This window comes from Haplochromis burtoni, unplaced genomic scaffold (genome assembly GCF_018398535.1).
Source record: "Haplochromis burtoni strain Fernald_Lab_line unplaced genomic scaffold, NCSU_Asbu1 Contig_60, whole genome shotgun sequence".
NCBI lineage: Eukaryota > Metazoa > Chordata > Actinopteri > Cichliformes > Cichlidae > Haplochromis > Haplochromis burtoni.
This window is the reverse complement of record NW_024582421.1, coordinates 1,949,333-1,968,044: the sequence shown is the minus strand read 5'-3', so window position 1 is coordinate 1,968,044 and position 18,712 is coordinate 1,949,333. Positions and strand designations below refer to the sequence as shown.

The 18,712-nt window shown below is 38.0% G+C and overlaps 1 protein-coding gene across 1 annotated transcript in view; it reads right to left on the bottom strand.

The window, feature by feature from the left end:
- The window catches only part of si:dkey-11f4.7 (piezo-type mechanosensitive ion channel component 2), a 30,648-nt gene extending 21,739 nt beyond the window's left edge, over positions 1–8,909 (bottom strand). The window contains exons 1-16 of the mRNA XM_014339685.2: positions 8,898–8,909; positions 6,922–6,982; positions 6,718–6,819; positions 6,484–6,529; positions 6,220–6,379; positions 5,495–5,711; positions 5,170–5,383; positions 4,869–5,034; positions 4,156–4,248; positions 3,938–3,979; positions 3,675–3,807; positions 3,204–3,358; positions 2,164–2,430; positions 1,485–1,593; positions 1,164–1,285; positions 161–220 (exon numbers count right to left, since the gene is read on the bottom strand). Coding sequence (XP_014195171.2) covers positions 161–220; positions 1,164–1,285; positions 1,485–1,593; positions 2,164–2,430; positions 3,204–3,358; positions 3,675–3,807; positions 3,938–3,979; positions 4,156–4,248; positions 4,869–5,034; positions 5,170–5,383; positions 5,495–5,711; positions 6,220–6,379; positions 6,484–6,529; positions 6,718–6,819; positions 6,922–6,982; positions 8,898–8,909 — 1,959 coding nt within the window. The remainder of the gene's footprint in view (positions 1–160; positions 221–1,163; positions 1,286–1,484; positions 1,594–2,163; positions 2,431–3,203; positions 3,359–3,674; positions 3,808–3,937; positions 3,980–4,155; positions 4,249–4,868; positions 5,035–5,169; positions 5,384–5,494; positions 5,712–6,219; positions 6,380–6,483; positions 6,530–6,717; positions 6,820–6,921; positions 6,983–8,897) is intronic.
- Positions 8,910–18,712: the final 9,803 nt, after the last annotated feature.

Below are 18,712 nucleotides of genomic sequence, written 5' to 3'. Positions count from 1 at the left end.
TAGATAGATAGATAGATAGATAGATAGATAGATAGATAGATAGATAGATAGATAGATAGATAGATAGATAGATAGATAGATAGATAGATAGATAGATATTTTGTGAGCTGAGTAACTATACTCTGATATAAGTTAGAGGACAGAAAACTAAGTTACTAACCTGGTAGAGAACAACACAGAAGAGGAAGAGGACAATGTAGAGGATTTTGTATACGACCACCTGAATGAGTGAAACATGATACAATGAATGAAACAATAGTATTTACTTATTATTTGCACGGCTCAGAAACAATTCAGACTGAGATTATAGAAACAGACGGATCCAATGACGTGTGGGACTATGGGAAGGAGCATTTTCATCTTCTTTTTCGTAAATAAGGTTTTACTAGCAGAAGACAAAACACATGCTGATATTCAACAGTACTGAAGGAAATACATGTGAAAAAACAACAACAAGAATAACAATAAAACTACTTTTAAACCTATTACTTCTAATACTACTACTAATCATAATAATATTCGTTTTTGACCATACAGAGGCTCCTAAAGATCAGTTTGAAAGTATTTTTGGAAAACTCTTTTTGCAATACATTTTTGTTTGCATTATATCCGACTTATAGAGAAAGGCTCTTCTTTATAATGATACAGTATGGTGCATTTTCAGTGCATTCAAGGACGAGGTGAGATTGCATTGATGTTCGGGGAAGTCGGAGGAGTTGCAGTTACAAAGGTGACTGGAAGCACTGGTTCCGCTCCCTCACTGACCACAGACAGAGTCTCTGTGACTATGTCTGCAGATTAAGATTGTGCAGCCTTTACTGAAAGCCGCTGTAACAACATCTTCATTTTTACAGGATGTAACTGGGACTTCATCTCACAACTCTGTTAGATGAGCATTACTAAAGCTGCTGTACGTTGCCGTATGTAGCACCATGGGCTGAAACAGCAGCAAGATGAGTTCTTACAATAACCATGTTAGCTAGAGTGCTCACAGCCAGTATCTGGTGAGCACTGGGCACTACATCTAATGAGAATGCAAAAAACAATTGAGAAGCAAAGCAATAAATAGTTGTTAAAAAACTTCTTCCTGTGATATTTAGGGCCTCTGTTAGTAAAAATCTGCCTTAGCCAATGCTACGATGTTTAAGTCTGTCATTAGATACCTTTCCAGAGAAGCTGACCACAAAGAACATAGAGCAGCAGAAGAGGATCCAGTACTTCACCAGAAACCCCTTTACACCTGAGATCAGTTTCGCTACCAGAGGAGATGGCTGATTTTCCTCCGCTGGCAAGGTGCAAAACAAGGAGGCAGAAACACAGTGAGAAAGAGAAGGAGGTAAGGGAGGGCATTACAGAGACAGCTTGATGATTAAACTTGTCTTGTTGATGTCAGGATGATTTTCATTAGTGCCCAGGTAGGAGTTACATTACTCCAACATCTTCTGACATATAATCTCGAGAAAATCAATGAAAAGATAAATTACGTGGCACGACTTTGACTTCATCCAGAGATTCTGCCTTCATGCTCTGCCCCTCCTGTCTCTCCTTCAGCTGCTGACGAAACATCAACCAAAAGCTGAAGGTGTAGAAGACCTGCAGTGAAAATAGTTTATCATAAACACAAAATACACAAGTTTGTATACTTAGTAAATATTAAGCTGAAGCAGACCTGTGTTGGGAACAAAAAATCATTTTAAAAAAATCTGTCAAAAGTTTTCAAAGTACACTAGTCTGTGAATACTGTTGGAAAATTCTTGTTTAAGAAAGATTTAAACTGAATTCAGTGACTTCAGACTGTCTGATTAAAAAAACACAAATTTCCTTATGGTAATAAACTTTAGATGGAATACATGAACACACTGATAAATAAATGTCAGGAAGAAAAAGTGAATTAGAGTTATATTAGATAATAAATGTGTACCAAAAAAAGCCAAACTACTATACAATAGTAATTTTTACTAAGTACATAAGGTTACTGTATACAGTAAGGCTCGTGTTTCTTAAATGACTGAACGGTAACACACACAAAAAACAATATAACCTACAAGCTAAGGTAGGTCTAAATACAGCTTTATTGTTTTTAATGGAAGCGAGAACCACAGAAGGAAATTACAATAGTTTATCAGGTCCATTCCTGCTCCTTATTACCCTGTCATGGCTAACCTTTGCTCCCAGGTGGACACAGGGTGCAGGGTGATAGCTGTTCAGGTCAAAGTCCACTATGACCGCCGGGGGCAGACCCGGGTACAACTCGGCCCGGCTCAGCCGGAGCCCGCTCAAGAAGCCCAGCACCACCAGCACGGTGCCATAGATGGCGAGGAAAGGGGCGGACATCATGGCATACCGCCTTCTGTCTCTCATCATCCAAATTATACAGGACCACACAAGCATGGCGAAAGTCAGCCAGTTGTTGTAGGTGATACTCCAAATCTGTATGCAGTGGATATCATAACAAAAACAACTTTAACAACCTCTAATGTTAGCTAGTTTTCTTTAGCTGCTTTTAGCTGCTTAGGGTGAGTTAGCTAATATTGTTAATGTTGTGAATAATAGTTATAGTTAACTTCATAATAGTGAGCCTGCTATTAACTATGCAAAGTTGCTTGCTAATCTTTACTCACCCAAATATGGCTGCTTTAGCTTCAACTGGTCAGATGTTAATTAGTCAATTTGTGATAAAACTCGTACGAAAACTAACAATACTACTAAGATCTAGTAATATAGTAATAGTAAAAACTTTTTTTTCAAAAGTCATGTTTTTCATTTTATTTTAGCTAACTAAAATGCCTTTCACATCTAGATTTAATTTTTTTTATCTTAGTTACAGTTAACTATAATAACCTTGGTAGAAAATAAAGAAAATACCTGTAGACTCTGGGAATTTGTAATAAAAAGCTTCACAGAACAGTATAGATATATAAATTAGTCTTGCGGTTGTCTAAAGTATTGTAACTGTATAAAAAAGTGGTTTCAAAAAACAAATAAACCAGTTTCTTTAAAGGTTGAAACTTCATAGCTAATGCGTAAATCCTCCTTATCTTTGCTTGTAACATAATGTGACCTATACCTAATGTCTTCACCTGTTCAACACTGTGATGATACTGGTTGTGACTGCTAAAAAAAAAAAAAAGTCACTACACAGAACACATTTATGAACCAGCGTGATTATTTGTACTCTACCATCATGATTATTTGTACTCTACCATCATGATGATAAGGCCGCTGACGTAGCTGTGCTTTTGCACCTGCTGACCAAAAATGACCAGACCACTTGGGCCTGAAGGTGGAGGCAAGGTCTCTGTCAGACTCTCATGGACCTCCTCAGTCTGCTCCTCCACATCTTCCTCGCTTTCTGTGTCTGGCAAAAGAGGGAGGGAAAGTAAAGAATGAAATGAAAGGGTTTAGTGAAAAATAAAAGTTGACTCTATATCATAGTGGTTTACATATTTACCTAACAAACAAAAAGTTCCCTGGTTCCATACCAAGGAGGACACACAAATCTTTTTTGGGGTTGTGTGAAGAAGGACATCTGTCATTAAAAAATCTGCCAAATCTATATGCAGTGACCCCTTATGAATAAGAGAGCAGCTGAAAGTAGCTTCTGCTTTTTTATCAAGTTTGTGTACCGTATAGTTTTAGTTAATTAAATATGTATTTAAGTTTTCTGTGATTACCATGAGACAGTGAGTCCTTGCCCTCATAATGTGGTAGAGGGTAACCGTTTGTGTAATCTGCCCCTCCTAATGGACATCCAAGACTGTCAGTGTGGAGATCTTGCCAGGAGTTTCTTTTGATCAAAATCATTGGCTGAAGAAAGAGAGCAAATTATGCTGTGTGTTACAACAAAACTGTAGGATAATCTCTAAGAAATTTTAAGTGAGTCCACATCTGATTGAGAATTCAGTGTACTAAATAGAAAATGCTAAAACATCCTCACCTCGTCAGGTAGATAGGTTTCCTCATCTGTGCTACTTAAAAGCTAAAAAGGGAAATCTCGACTTTAATAGGCGTTTAAATACCAACTTGTAGTAATAAAACTATGTGATGTCCAATAATTTATTTAACAGCCATTAAGCTTTCAGCATGAATTCAGGATCACTGATATAAGTACCAACCAGAACGATAGTTGGATGCAAAATTCAATAATGAAGTTACCTCTTGCTTATCTCCTGAGATGTAGATGACCCTGGAGAAGCTTGGAGGAGCGTCTGGACTTTCTACTGGACTCTCACCCTCATCTGCTTCATCCTGAGAAGCACAATCACTATCAAAAGTCTGCCAAGTAAGTGAAAACCATGCGGACCAGCAATGGCAGAGTAGCGCTCAAAGTAATAGTAAAACTTGCACTTCTACTTGTAGTACTGTTGGGAGTGGCAACCTTCCAAGATAAGCTGGTAGAACCTGGAAATCTGCTTCCTTGGGCAACACAGTTGTGGAAGTTGGGGCAGAGATGTGTTACTGGTATGATAAAAGCAGTAGTTTTCTAAGCTCAAGTCACTGCAATAGCTGAAGAGCAGATAATGTATGCACAACTCTAGTGTTTAAAAGCAACTTCTCCCCTCGTCAGCCAAGGCAAGTGTTGCTTATTAAAATCCACCAGCCAGAAACATTTTTTTTAACCTCATTGGACTTTACACCCATGTGACTGGATCTTGTGTGACTTAAAATAACCCAGCTGTCTGCATTATTGTCTGTGTGTGTGTTTTGTCACTGGCTTGTCTTCTGCCCAGGAACCTGCACGAGTTCTGATGTGTGTGAGCGTGTATTTTTCTCATTTTAATTAACAAAAAACCCATGTTTGTCATTTCGAACCTATCCCATATGACTTTTGACTCTAAACATATTTAGTCTGACACACACACGCGCACCTTCTCTGTGACATGAACCCATTTGTGCAGCAAAGCCACTAGTGTGTAGTAGAGGAGTAGAAGAACCAACGGGTTGAGGAAGTCTGGCCAGCTGACGTTTGTGTGCACGCTAAGAGAGTGCAGGTTTGAAGTGTCGGATCTGATGACTCCTATCATACCAAACAATCTGGAGATGAATGGGAAGAGTAAAGGGAGAGAGAGAAAAGTGCCACGTAAGGCATATTTTTAGTAAAAAGAATTTAAATAAAGAAATAGAAGAACCAGACTGATATAATTTAAATATCTACTCTTATTTCTATACCTGGGATAAACATCTTCTGGTGGTATAAGCTCCTGGGAAAGTGGCAGCTGATAGAGATACAGAACCAGCAGGTGTCCTCCGCTGAAAATGGCCATCATCACACACAGGGAGCTGAAGAGCAGCATGCTGATGGAGCGGCCAAACACCCACCACCACACCAGCCCCAGGAACACCCCGAAGTACACTCCTGAGGTAAGGGAGGGCAGTATGATACCTGTACACACATAAAAGATGACAAGCCATGAAGAAAAAGGTGATTTAGGCAATACTCACCATTTTTAAGCTATAGAAAGCTGGCATGCACAAAGCTGCTGCTGTATTGTACCTGCCAACCCCAGCAGCAGAGTCACCACCACCTTCCCTGCTGTGTTCATGATAGCTGACAGCAGCAGCCTCAGTCCAGCTGCAAACACTATGAGCTTCTGGACAAATTGTGGTGGACCCGACTGTACCGGCAGGGTAGTAGTCTCTTCTGAGCTGTCAAAGGACGAACCCTCTATTTCACTTCCATCCTCTGACTCCGTGTCAGAGGTTTCCACATCCTGAAAGATCCATGAAACAATCAGTGCTTTGTTAGCTTAATGCAGGGAAGTCAAACCAATAGAACATTGTGGGCCACATACAGCCTGCTTTGATCTGAAGTGGTTCAGACCACTGAAACTCACCATTCTGTCATTGTAAAGACATTTAGCTAAACATTTAATCCCTGAGATGTCTTAATATAAAAAAAAAGAAGCACACAATAAATGTGTAAAATTACAGAAAAAGGTCTAGTTGCTCATTCCCCAGACTGCCCCGTATTTGTAATAATGTTTTTTGACTGATGACTTACTGAATGGCAAAGTGAGTCATCTTTATCAACAGAAAAAGCTGTAAAATGTATTAAAATACAGTTCAAAATCTTTGTACTCCTTCATATTATCCAAAACTTTCCAGCAGACTAGACTGGAGTCTTTGCTGGGCTGATTCTGGTCCCTGGGCCTTATGATTGATACCCCAAGGGTAATGTTGTGTCATAGTGACTATAGCTGTTGACAAGCGAGTGGTTACCTGAGGGTCAGAGGGCGGGATTCCGTTTTCATGGAGGTTGACCTGAGGCACGGGGCGTAGCAGTTTCCTGCAGAGCCTCAGTATGAACAACGTAGAGACCAAGAGGCCCACGTCTGGGAGCAGGAGACGTACAATATTCCCAGGATCAACCGAGCTAAATCTGACAATACACATACATTAACATTTGATCTTCACTGATCTCCAATAGACGATACATCAATTTGTTTATAAGCACATTTAAAAAAAACAACACAGGCTACCCACCTTACAATTCCCAAATGGTAGAGAAATCCATCCCAGAAGCCACTAACTGTTAGAAAAGGGGAAAACCAAACAGCCATCAAGTTAAAAAGCATTATTCCTGTTTTAATTGGGTATTTCTTTGCACTGTTTTATAGTCAAATTATTTTTTTGGCTGTCTTTGAGGTCTGCTCGGAGGATTGGTGACATTTTATTATAAAAATTGCTCATTTATTGTGACCAGAGTTTTGTTTTCACCTTGTGGAGGAATGTATGCGAAGGGGATCTGCAAGAAGCACTGCAGGGTCAGGAACATCAAACTCGTGTAGATGATCAGCCGCAGGAACTGCCCAGTTTGACCTAAGACCAGTAGCAAGCAGGAAGCAAAAGTAAGTGCAATTACAGAATTCAGAATAAAGTCTTTTGTTCTGTGTCATGAGCTAGAAATGGTTTATGGTTTACCGTAGTGCAAACAGTTACGCCCATAATTTATTGGACCATCACATAGTTTGTAGTTTAACACCTGTGTACACAACCACAGTGGATTTTAAATTGAACAATCACAATGTGATTAAAGTGCAGATTATCAGCTTTCCTTGATAGCTTCTATCAAACATTTTGTAAAAACTGTTAAGGAATTACAGCATTTTTTATACATAATCCGACATTTTCAGAGACTCAAAATTAACTGGACAAACCAACATAACTTTGAATGTAAGGATTGTTTTCAATACTTGTATTAAAACCCTTTTCAGTCAATGACTGAAACACCACCATGTTTGACAGATACAGTGGCTTGTAAAAGTATTCGGGCCCTTGAACTTTTCCACATTTTGGCACATTACAGCCATAAACATGAATCAATTTTATTGGAATTCCACGTGAAAGACCAATACAAAGTGGTGCACACGTGAGAAGTGGAACAAAAATCATACATGATTTCAAACATTTTTTACAAATAAATAACTGCAAAGTGGGGTGTGCGTAATTATTCAGCCCCCTTTGGTCTGAGTGCAGTCAGTTGCCCATAGACATTGCCTGATGAGTGCTAATGACTAAATAGAGTGCACCTGTGTGTAATCTAATGTCAGTACAAATACAGCTGCTCTGTGACGGCCTCAGAGGTTGTCTAAGAGAATATTGGGAGCAACAACACCATGAAGTCCAAAGAACACACCAGACAGGTCAGGGATAAAGTTATTGAGAAATTTAAAGCAGGCTTAGGCTACAAAAAGATTTCCCAAGCCTTGAACATCCCACGGAGCACTGTTCAAGCGATCATTCAGAAATGGAAGGAGTATGGCACAACTGTAAACCTACCAAGACAAGGCCGTCCACCTAAACTCACAGGCCGAACAAGGAGAGCGCTGATCAGAAATGCAGCCAAGAGGCCCATGGTGACTCTGGACGAGCTGCAGAGATCTACAGCTCAGGTGGGGGAATCTGTCCATAGGACAACTATTAGTCGTGCACTGCACAAAGTTGGCCTTTATGGAAGAGTGGCAAGAAGAAAGCCATTGTTAACAGAAAACCATAAGAAGTCCCGTTTGCAGTTTGCCACAAGCCATGTGGGGGACACAGCAAACATGTGGAAGAAGGTGCTCTGGTCAGATGAGACCAAAATGGAACTTTTTGGCCAAAATGCAAAACGCTATGTGTGGCGGAAAACTAACACTGCACATCACTCTGAACACACCATCCCCACTGTCAAATATGGTGGTGGCAGCATCATGCTCTGGGGGTGCTTCTCTTCAGCAGGGACAGGGAAGCTGGTCAGAGTTGATGGGAAGATGGATGGAGCCAAATACAGGGCAATCTTGGAAGAAAACCTCTTGGAGTCTGCAAAAGACTTGAAACTGGGGCGGAGGTTCACCTTCCAGCAGGACAATGACCCTAAACATAAAGCCAGGGCAACAATGCAATGGTTTAAAACAAAACATATCCTGTGTTAGAATGGCCCAGTCAAAGTCCAGATCTAAATCCAATTGAGAATCTGTGGCAAGATCTGAAAACTGCTGTTCACAAACGCTGTTCATCTAATCTGACTGAGCTGGAGCTGTTTTGCAAAGAAGAATGGGCAAGGATTTCAGTCTGTAAATGTGCAAAGCTGGTAGAGACACACCCTAAAAGACTGGCAGCTGTAATTGCAGCAAAAGGTGGTTCTACAAAGTATTGACTCAGGGGCCTGAATAATTACGCACACCCCACTTTGCAGTTATTTATTTGTAAAAAATGTTTGGAATCATGTATGATTTTTGTTCCACTTCTCACGTGTGCACCACTTTGTTTTGGTCTTTCACGTGGAATTCCAATAAAACTGATTCATGTTTGTGGCTGTAATGTGACAAAATGTGGAAAAGTTCAAGGGGGGCAAATACTTTTGCAAGCCACTGTAATGTAGTATGCTGGAGCAGTTTGTCTTCTGCTCCACGTCTTACTCTCCCCATCATTCTGGTACAAGTTAATCTTGGCTTCATCTGTCTGAGGATTTTGTTTCCCCAGAGCTGTTCAGGCTGTTTTAGATGTTTTCTTGCAACATTGCCCTCTTGTTCTTCATTGTAACCTGTGGTTTGCATCTTTTTGTAAATTCTTTGTATTTCCATTTATGAAGGTGTCTCTTTATTGCAGACCTCAACAATGCTACAACTATACACGTTTTTTCCAACCCTTTGAATTGAAGGTGAAAATCTTCAATCGCATCGTGATTGTTTGATTTAAAATCCATTGTGTTGAATTACAGAGGGAAAAATACAAAATTTGTCTCTCGAGGAAACAAATGATGTATTTCACTATATATGTTGATAGAAAAGGTCCCGAGGTGTGACTTTGATGTTTTAATCTTTAATAATTAGCAATTTCTCTCCCTCTAAATGTTACCAAGAAAACTTTATGAAAGTAGGACAAAATCTATTATTTTTATCTTTTATGAAATCACAAATAACTAACACAATTACTCATAGACTGAAAATACTGAGTCAATTCAACTTTCTTCAAACTTTAACCGTAATTCAAATATAAAAGATGAATATGTAAATAAAATGTGAGCAGGACTAAATCTGTGACACCCTGGTATAAAATTTATAGAGAAACAAAAGTCAAAGAAAGAGATGTCCTGAAAGGCAAAGCAAGCAAACTGTTGCAAAACAGAATATTATGCAATAGTTTTTTAAATCTATTATATTGTTCTATAATTGTTGGAAGCCAGAATTGTATCTGAAATTAAGTAGGATTAATTCCACAGGTGTAGTTGCAGAGAAAAGTAGGTTTCAATAAAAATAGAAGTTGCTTTTATCTTTGCTGTACACCACGTGTTTTGTTGTCTCCTGTTCAACTCGATAATCATTTTTATTCCCCTTAAATAAAGCCAGCATGTTACTCTCTGAGTTCTGGGACATATATACACAAAAACACACAGTAATGGATGCATCCTGTGGTTCTCTTCAGACATTGTTCAGCAGAATATTGTCTCCCAGACACTTGGCAGTAAATTGGACTGGTTCTGTCCATACTTCAGTTTCTTTAAAAGAAACTGGACGCTCAAGTCTCAAAGAAACGCCTGGCTCTGTCACGACTGGTCTAGTACAGCTATTTATCCAATGAAATCGCTTTGTGGCACTATTTTTGAAATCACATTCGCGTCACAACATTATTTGCACAAGTTCCGAATTTATTATCTTTTAGACTGTCATTAAAGATATTAATGACAGTCTAAAAGTGAGTTGCTGTGTTGCGATTTTGGCTGTATATTCAAATAAATAAAACAGTTCATAGTCTCAGGGCTAGAGTTCTTGTAATCAAAAGGTTGGAGATACAAAGCATTAATAGCTGACGTGGCTTAGCATTAGCTGAGCCAGCAAATGCGTTGTCGATGTTCACGCTTTTTACTAAAAGCATTGTTTCATAAAACACACACGTACACACTCTCTCCAGCATAGGTGGGTGCACAGAAACGCATGAGCCGTACACACACGATGTACACAGGCTTCACCACTTAGTCCAAGCGCAGTAAGATTATAGCAGGGGGATTTATGAAGCTGAAGGGTAAACAGTTTTTATATGGAGGCATAGAAAAAGAGCGAAAGAAGAAATGCTGTGAAAATGCTGACATTACATCTTTTAATTCCTTGCTGTAATTACCAGGCTATGTATAATTGATTTGACCATTCAAACCACTTCCCCTTTACAAAGTACTTTGAGGGAGGGATACATATACTTTAATTCATCAGAATGCTGTGATCAATACAGAGAAGGCAGACACACACACATGCTGTAGACATATATACATCGCACACAGGTTGATTTACTTGCGCTGGTCTTTACATTTCTTTTACTTCACATCAGATTACTTGATTTCTCCTATTTTTGCACATACGTCATGTGAAACTGTGTCTGCTCTTTAAACTAAGTTTAAAAAAAAGGGAAAGGCAACCAGCGAAAACACAAAATACAAGTTTGAAATGATAAGTAGGTAAGTAACATCACAAAACTGTACATAAATTAGCGTAAAATAAATTTAAAAAATTAAATGGCATAAAAAACAATGCAAAAAGCAGTTAAGATAGAGACTAAATTAAAATAAGCAAATATATAAATTCCTAGTTATATGAATTTATATATAATGATCAAGTAATACCAGCCTGACCTTGCGAAAACAAAAAAGTATTTGCCCAAACCTCAAAGCACTGATAATTGTTTGGAGTATGATTTGTCACACAGAGACTGTATAACTGTGGATGTCCTGTTCCATCGAATCATCGCCTGAATTGAACAGAAGCATGAACTGACTAAACGGCCTCAACATGCCAAAATTAAAAGAAGCCACAAGAAAGAAGGTGAGTGAATGACGTCAGGGTCATGAAGCTAATTCTAAATTTCTAAAAATGTATCTTAATTTTTATCAGTTTTAACCACACATTTTAATCGTTAAAATAAGATGCCAGATCAATATTAGGTCTGAATGCCACAGAGCATTTGGTGTACAAATATGTGGAACCGCAAATTTTATACAACACATCACAAGAAATGTTTCTTAAAGTGAAAGCATTTTCTCTAACCCACGATTGTAGGAAATGAACATTGTTTTTCTACAATTACCTGGTACATGCTGGAATAATCTTATAAGCTTAAAGTTCAGGCAAAAAAGACTGAATCACTGATGTTGTTTAGATTTGAATCAAGTTTGAACCAAGACCTTTACATTATGATTCAGAGCAACAACATGCCAGATGACATCATTAGCCTCTGGAGCCCCTCTCACCTTTCATGGTGACCAGACTCGGGTTCGGCAGCAGCGGTAAGATGAGCAAAAACAGGAAATATACCAGTGACAGACCATTATAGCGGAAAGATGAAGCTGTGAAGCAGAGGGGAAAAAACACAATGGGTCTGAGAGAAATTCAAAGAAAAAGAGTATTTTTTATAAGGCACAGCATGCTTCTTTTTAATGTTAATTATTATGTAAACTCTAAAATACTCGTAATGTTTCATCTAAGGTAGCAGGTACACATCACAACAGTAAAACACACATAATGAAACAAAGGCTAAAAGAATAAACTGTGTCTAGTATACCTTTGATTTTTTTTTATAGTATAACAATTTATAAAACCTGGCTGAAAGGGTTGTTCTGGGTTGTCTATCCACATCAGTACGACTACTCTGCTTATAGTAACAGCACTGAGTGTATACTACTTAACAGAAGCCCTATCATTTTCCTGTTATTCTTGCCCATTTGATAAGCAAAGGTGCACTTTATGCATAATTAAATTAACCCCAACCTAAAGTTGTTTTAAAAAAAAAGGTTACACACTTCCGGGGTGATTTCTTATGTGTAGGAAAAATCCCTGGTAAGCTGTTATTACCATTAATATAAGCCATTATATTTGTTTTAGCAAGGAAACCTTAGTTAACAAAGCTGATTAAAGATGCTGATGGTTTTCGATTGGTTTGCTCTATGCTGGAAAAGACCTGAGTTCAACAAGTAGACCTAAATATTTTGGAACAGGAATAAATATTAATTTAGTTAACTAATTTAAAAAAGCCCTACAATTCAGCTAATATTTTGGTACTGCTGCTGGATGATTTGTTAGAATCTTAAAGAATATTGCTTAATACTGACTACCTCATACCTAACCTCAAATATGATACATTCATTTTAAACAACATTATAACAGCAAAATGAGAACATTTATGCCAGCAGAAATACCAACACATGATAATCAAAATGCTCCTAAGCAGCAAGCACAGGTTAAGTGTTAACCTTACCCTGTAGCACATAGGGCCGTTATGTGCATGTTTCACTTAAACAGTTTACACGGTGGTGGGTACGGAAATACTGCTCAGATAGGAGTAACTGTTTTTCATCAGCACGGTCTACCTCAGGTTTAATCTAGCAGCACATTGCTTCTCACAAATTGTTTTTGTGTCTCGATAATATGCTGCAACAAGGGTTCACCAGTAGCTTTTACCCAACTTATGCTGCGTTAACAGATATGCAACCTTTAGTAAACACCTGAAGATTCTTGCCATGTAAACTTTTACACCCAAAAATCTGAAACCGCGTCTATTACATATCCCTATAAACCCCACTATCTCTGGACAAAACCGCCAACACCAGCAGTAAAAATAAATAAAAATTAAATAAACATACAGACATCAACTCACCAGTGAGCAGGAGCAGGGGTAGTAACAAGTTATACAGCATCCCAACCACAAGGTCCCCCGCCATGTCCTCCTCCGTGTGTCAGAGACACCCAAACTGCTCCTTCAGATGCTCTCACTCGCTGGATGTCCGCATAAATAAGTAAGTGACTTAGTTATGTGGAGGGAAATTCCAGCCCGCTCACATATTTGTCAGAAGAGAACTCATGTTGCCTCAATCAAAGTATCTTATAGTACAGCAAAGAAAAAAATAACACGAGGATAAGAAGCAGTGCGATTAAAAAACACAGCAGATTCAAATATTGTGTGCGGATAATGACTCCCTTTGCTCTTCGCTTGTGTTTCTGTCACACCCTCCTTTCCGCCTCCTCCTCACCTCCCTCTTCTTTCCCTTTCTCTCTCTCTGTCTCTCTCCCAGACATAATGGGTTGTAACCCAGCATCTCTGTTACTATCCTCATATTGTAGCTAATCTCACTCAGGAGAATATCCACTATCGTTGCTTCACTGTAAAACACGCTTGCAGAATTACACAAAAGCAGACGAACACCAAAGTGCAGCAGTGATTTTTGTGTGACTCTGCTGAAAGATGTCATTGGGGAGTATTATAAGTTTCTGCATGTGCAAGTTGCATCCATGCCTTCATTCTTGCATTGTATTCGAACTAGTGTATCCCAGAATCTTCTCTATCTGATATATGTGAAACCCATACAGATACTCTCATATCTCGTTGTTTGTTTCCTTAAAGCCGCGTCAGGCTGGCTCATCATATTTGCACTGAGGGGTGAAGGGAAGTGTATCTAATATTCATGGATGTGAGGCCATTAAAGAGCTGGTGTGACTACAGAGGGATGATCAATGCAAGGACTTACAATGCAATAACATTAACTTTGTTCTAAATATAAGAGAAAGGCTGGGGGAGAAAAATCCAGTATGATCTTTTTGTGTTTCAAATGATAGTTTTGGCAACATAAATAATGTAAATGTGTTAAAATAGCCTCTTCCAGGACTATTAGTAGAGTGAGACTGGAAAAGCACTTTATTAGCATTTAATTAACCGTGGCACAGGTTTGAGGAAGCAACAGCGTTTATGCATTATGTAGTGTAAAATTATGTTCATTTAATTTAAATTGCAGTATTGTAAAGTTTAAGGATTTGCAGGAATGCAGGAATTTGCTGTGTATAAGAACAGGAAAAAAAAGAAATACCAGCTTCTTAAATAACAAAAGATAACTTAAAACATTAAAAGTAGTAGTTGTTGTCCTAAAATGTCACAGTTTTCTTCTTGTTTATATATTGCAAGGAATCAACACTTTGTATAGCAGGTCAATCTATGTGTGATATTTTAATCAAATTCATACAGCATCCTCTGAGTTTTAGCGGGGTACTGAGTGTGAATCTTATTTTCTCCGTGTAAAGCAAAGCAGCAGAAATGATATTTGTGAATAGAGGTCACATTTTGGTCTTTAAATAATCACTCAAGTTGTTTTTTCAAGCAAACTTTAAACTTTCCTTTTCTTTATTTTACATGGTAAAGATTCAAATAAGGGCATTTGAGTGTTCAGACAAAAGAGATGCCACCTCTCTAGGAAATTGTATTGGACCTTTTTTTAAAAAAATTTATGGACTAAGCAATAACCAATAATGAAAATATCAGCTGTATAAAATGAAGTGTTTTGTTAACAATGTGGTAGTGGGATCTCTTGCAGCCAGACAGGAGAATGGTGGAGGGATTTTTGACAATGCTTACAGTTAATGCTTAACATCTAACTTTTAAATTGTCGTTACATTACAACACCAAGCTATAGTAATAAATCCCTTTTGTGTATGTTTATAGATATTTAGATGTGTGCAGATAAGCACACAGTGTAAAAAAAAAAAAGAAAGAAAGAAAGAAAGAAAGAAAAAAAAGGCTGAATTACTCCTCAGCAGTAAATCTAAATTGATCATGATGACAATGAGTGCTGAGTGTGCAGCTAACATTTCATGACAGTGCAGTTAGAAAGAGATGCCATCGGACATGCCCTAGAAGGTTCCTGGGTGGGGATGTGAGTGCATGTGAGTGTGCATGTGTCTTTAGCTATTTAAGAGATAGGAAAATATATTTGAGATGTTCTCACCTTTCTTAGGTTTTAGTTTTAAGATCAGAATAATAATTCATGCTCAGCATGTGCGCAAGAGGACGTGCACAGAAATCGGTAGAAATGGCACTCTGACTCAAAGTGAGTTTTACTCTCTGAGTTTAGCACCCTGGTTTCGATGGGTGTTGAGCCAATATTGATCTGTTGCCGGGAACAGTCTCACTTCAGTTCCTCTAACATTTACAGATCATTTGCCAGCATACATCACTGATGCACTTCACTCTACCGCCTTAAAAATACAAATAAACCCACACCTGCCTTGATATTAAGGCTGCATTATACAGAGACATTTCGGTTTTTGGACAGTGAAGCAGTGTTTGTACTTTTGCTTCAGTACAGTATGACTGTGGATTTTAAATAAAGGAATCAGGATCTGGTTGAAGTGTGGACTTTCAGCTTTAATTCAAGGGGATTTAAAAGATATGGTGTATTAACTGGTTAGCAGCTATAGTCATTTTTATACATAGTCACATATTATCAGAGGGTCAAAATTAAGTAAACAAGCTACATTCATTTTAAATATAAGAATTTGGATGAAAATCTATTCCAGTCAATGACTGCCTGAAGTTTAGAAACTATGGACATCACCAAATGCTGATTTTGACAGACTAGGCCTTTGTTTGTAGGTCTGTCTGCTTCAGTTTTGTCTTTTTGCTTGAAATCTTGGCTATTAAAGACCAGCCCATTTTTTGTTATTTGTTTGTTTTGAGAGGCTCTTGCGTTGCTTGTACAGTATGCTTTTTGGGTCATTATCCATTTCCATTGTGAAGTGCTCTCTGGCCAGTTTTGTGGCTGAATCTGAATAGAAAGTGTAACCCTGTACACTTAATTACATAATTCATCTTGCTACCTCTATCTGCAGTCACACCATCAATACATACTAGTGACCTGGTTCCATTCAACATTACCTCCACCATGTTTGGTCACATGCTTAGCATCAGGGGCTATTTCTTTCCTTCTCTATACTTTGCTTGGCTTCCTTCTTTTAAATAATGTACTAGATCATGATTTGGTTATTCCTGAAGGTTTTTGCTGTCTCTCTGATAGGTTTACTTGTTTCAGCCCACATGAGGATGGGCACTTGCACTGACATCTCTTTGTAAGTCAAATATTGAGAATTCCAGTGAACAGCTAACAAATACAAGTTTGAATCTGTATCATTTCCAGATGTTTTATCAACCAGTTGCTTGTCAGTCAAATGTCCAAATAGTATTGAGCCTCTGAAAATTGGTGACTATGTATAAAAATACTTTAGCACCTTAAAAGTTAACTCAATGCTTTTGTTCAATCCCTTGAATTAAAATTGAAACGCTGCAGTTAGATCATATCTTGATTGTTTGATCTAAAATCAGGGTGGTGGTGCAGGGAGAAAAAACTACAAGAAACTGTGCATTTGTCCAAGGACTAATGGACCTATAGGACCATGCAGATCCTGCCTTTATTCTAGTTTATATTCCCCGCATGATATGGTGTGAAAAACTGGACAGAGAAAAGGTGGAGGAGTCTAGTTCTCTTTTAGACTATTTGTATTACAATATGACAAAAGTTATTGTGAGTTCTTTCTCCAGTGACATGCAAAGCAATATGCCTACCCCAGTTTTAACACTAAACACTAACGACATGTGGTATATATACTATTAGTTTGCAGTTAGTGACTCAAATGAATGGGGACACAGTTAACAGGAGATTGTGATTGATTTCAAGTTTGAAGTCACAACTTGATTTCACATGTTTTAGACTTTTAGCATATTCAAAGAGATGGTTGTCAAAACAAAAAGGTGTGGCGTGGCTTTTTTTTTTTGTATTGCACTTGAACAGATGGTAGGCTTCTCCTCAGGGGATTTGACAAAATATTTTTAAAGAGCTCCCAGTCTGCAACGGACTGACTACCAAAGGCTACCACATGGTCATGGAGTACATCTTGGTAAAGTTTCATGGTTCTAGTTTTAAATCAGTAGAAAGAAGGAAGCCAGTGAAAACGGCTTAGATATTTTTCAGTATGTTTAATATGATTCACTTACTCAAAAAATAGCAGTTTTTTAAAAATGTGTACAATAAAATTGTGACTTTTACGTTGAAACGTAAATGTACATCTAAAACTTAATGTGTTTATTTAATTTTTGTCAAGAAAGTGCAGATTATGCACCCAAATGCAGACTTCTGAGACCAACAGGCAGACATCAGGGAGACTGGAAACACCAGGGTAACAAGGCGCAGCTGTAACTAATTAAGGGATTAACAAAAGGAATTAAAACTACCTGTACTAGCAATGCAAAAGACACAGAGGATTAATAAAATAAAACAGGAAGTAGATGAAAGGGAACAGAATAGAGACAAACACTTAAAAAGGAGCCTAGACTGCACTAGAATAAAGTAAAAAAAAAAAAAATTAATGCAAAGTAAGAGGTAAAGAAAATCTGAACTCTAAAATGAGGGTTCAAAGCAAAATTCAAGGAACAAAAGCAAACAGAGAATACAAAATGAACAGCAATTAACAATCCAAAACTCAAAAATGTTGTAAATACTGTTACTTGATTTGGTGTGGTGTGCTCTACAGTCAAATGTGTATGAATGTCATGGGGATAACTCAGAAGCAATTGACTTAAACCCAAACCTGCCTCGCTGATTTTGAAAACTGCTGCCACCCAGTGTCTAAAAGTCCTAACTGCAGTTTGGATTCTGGATTCTGGACATTTGTTTTGAAGCATGTACATTAACTTTTCAAAGTTCACCAGGACATAAAAGTTCAAAGCCATGCTTTAACCAAGTCATTTAGCCTTTAGATTAGCTGGCTGTGACTTGTGGTATTTTAGTATTGTGTTTAATATTGGTAAAGGAGAGCCGTGTTGCTCCAATGGCAGAGAACTGATAGATTACATCCACTATCACAGGCTATAGCACATTTTATTTGATATCTCTAGATCTAGATGGAGAAGGGATAAAGACTCCGCCCAGGACTCGATCGGGATATTATATGAAGTGAATACATGTGTAGGTTTGGTTACAGGTTATACAATAAATAATGGATATCTAGAGGAAGCTGAACACTTTGGTATGTATCAGTCAGAGCTTTTAGGAGTAGAGAGTGCTAATGTCAGCACAGCTGGCTCTACTCATTTGTGTTTGAAAATACAGCTTCTGCCACAGGTGACTTTTATCTGTGGCTTTATTATCTTCGATTTCTAAATAAAAAAATGTGGATTTTAGTTTTTTTATCTGGAGGACACTATGGGACTCCTCATCCCTCACTAAAGATTTGCATGGTATGCCACTTGATACTTATATTTCACAATATTTTATAGGAAAAAAAATATTGCACGTGGCTGTTTTATTTTTCTCATGAATTTATGGAGTGACACTAAGTAGTCAAACAGTTCCACCACCTGCGTTATTAAAGGAGACCCTTATTTTCTCTGACGTGTAGTACTATTAAAACAATAAATACTCAGTTTAAAA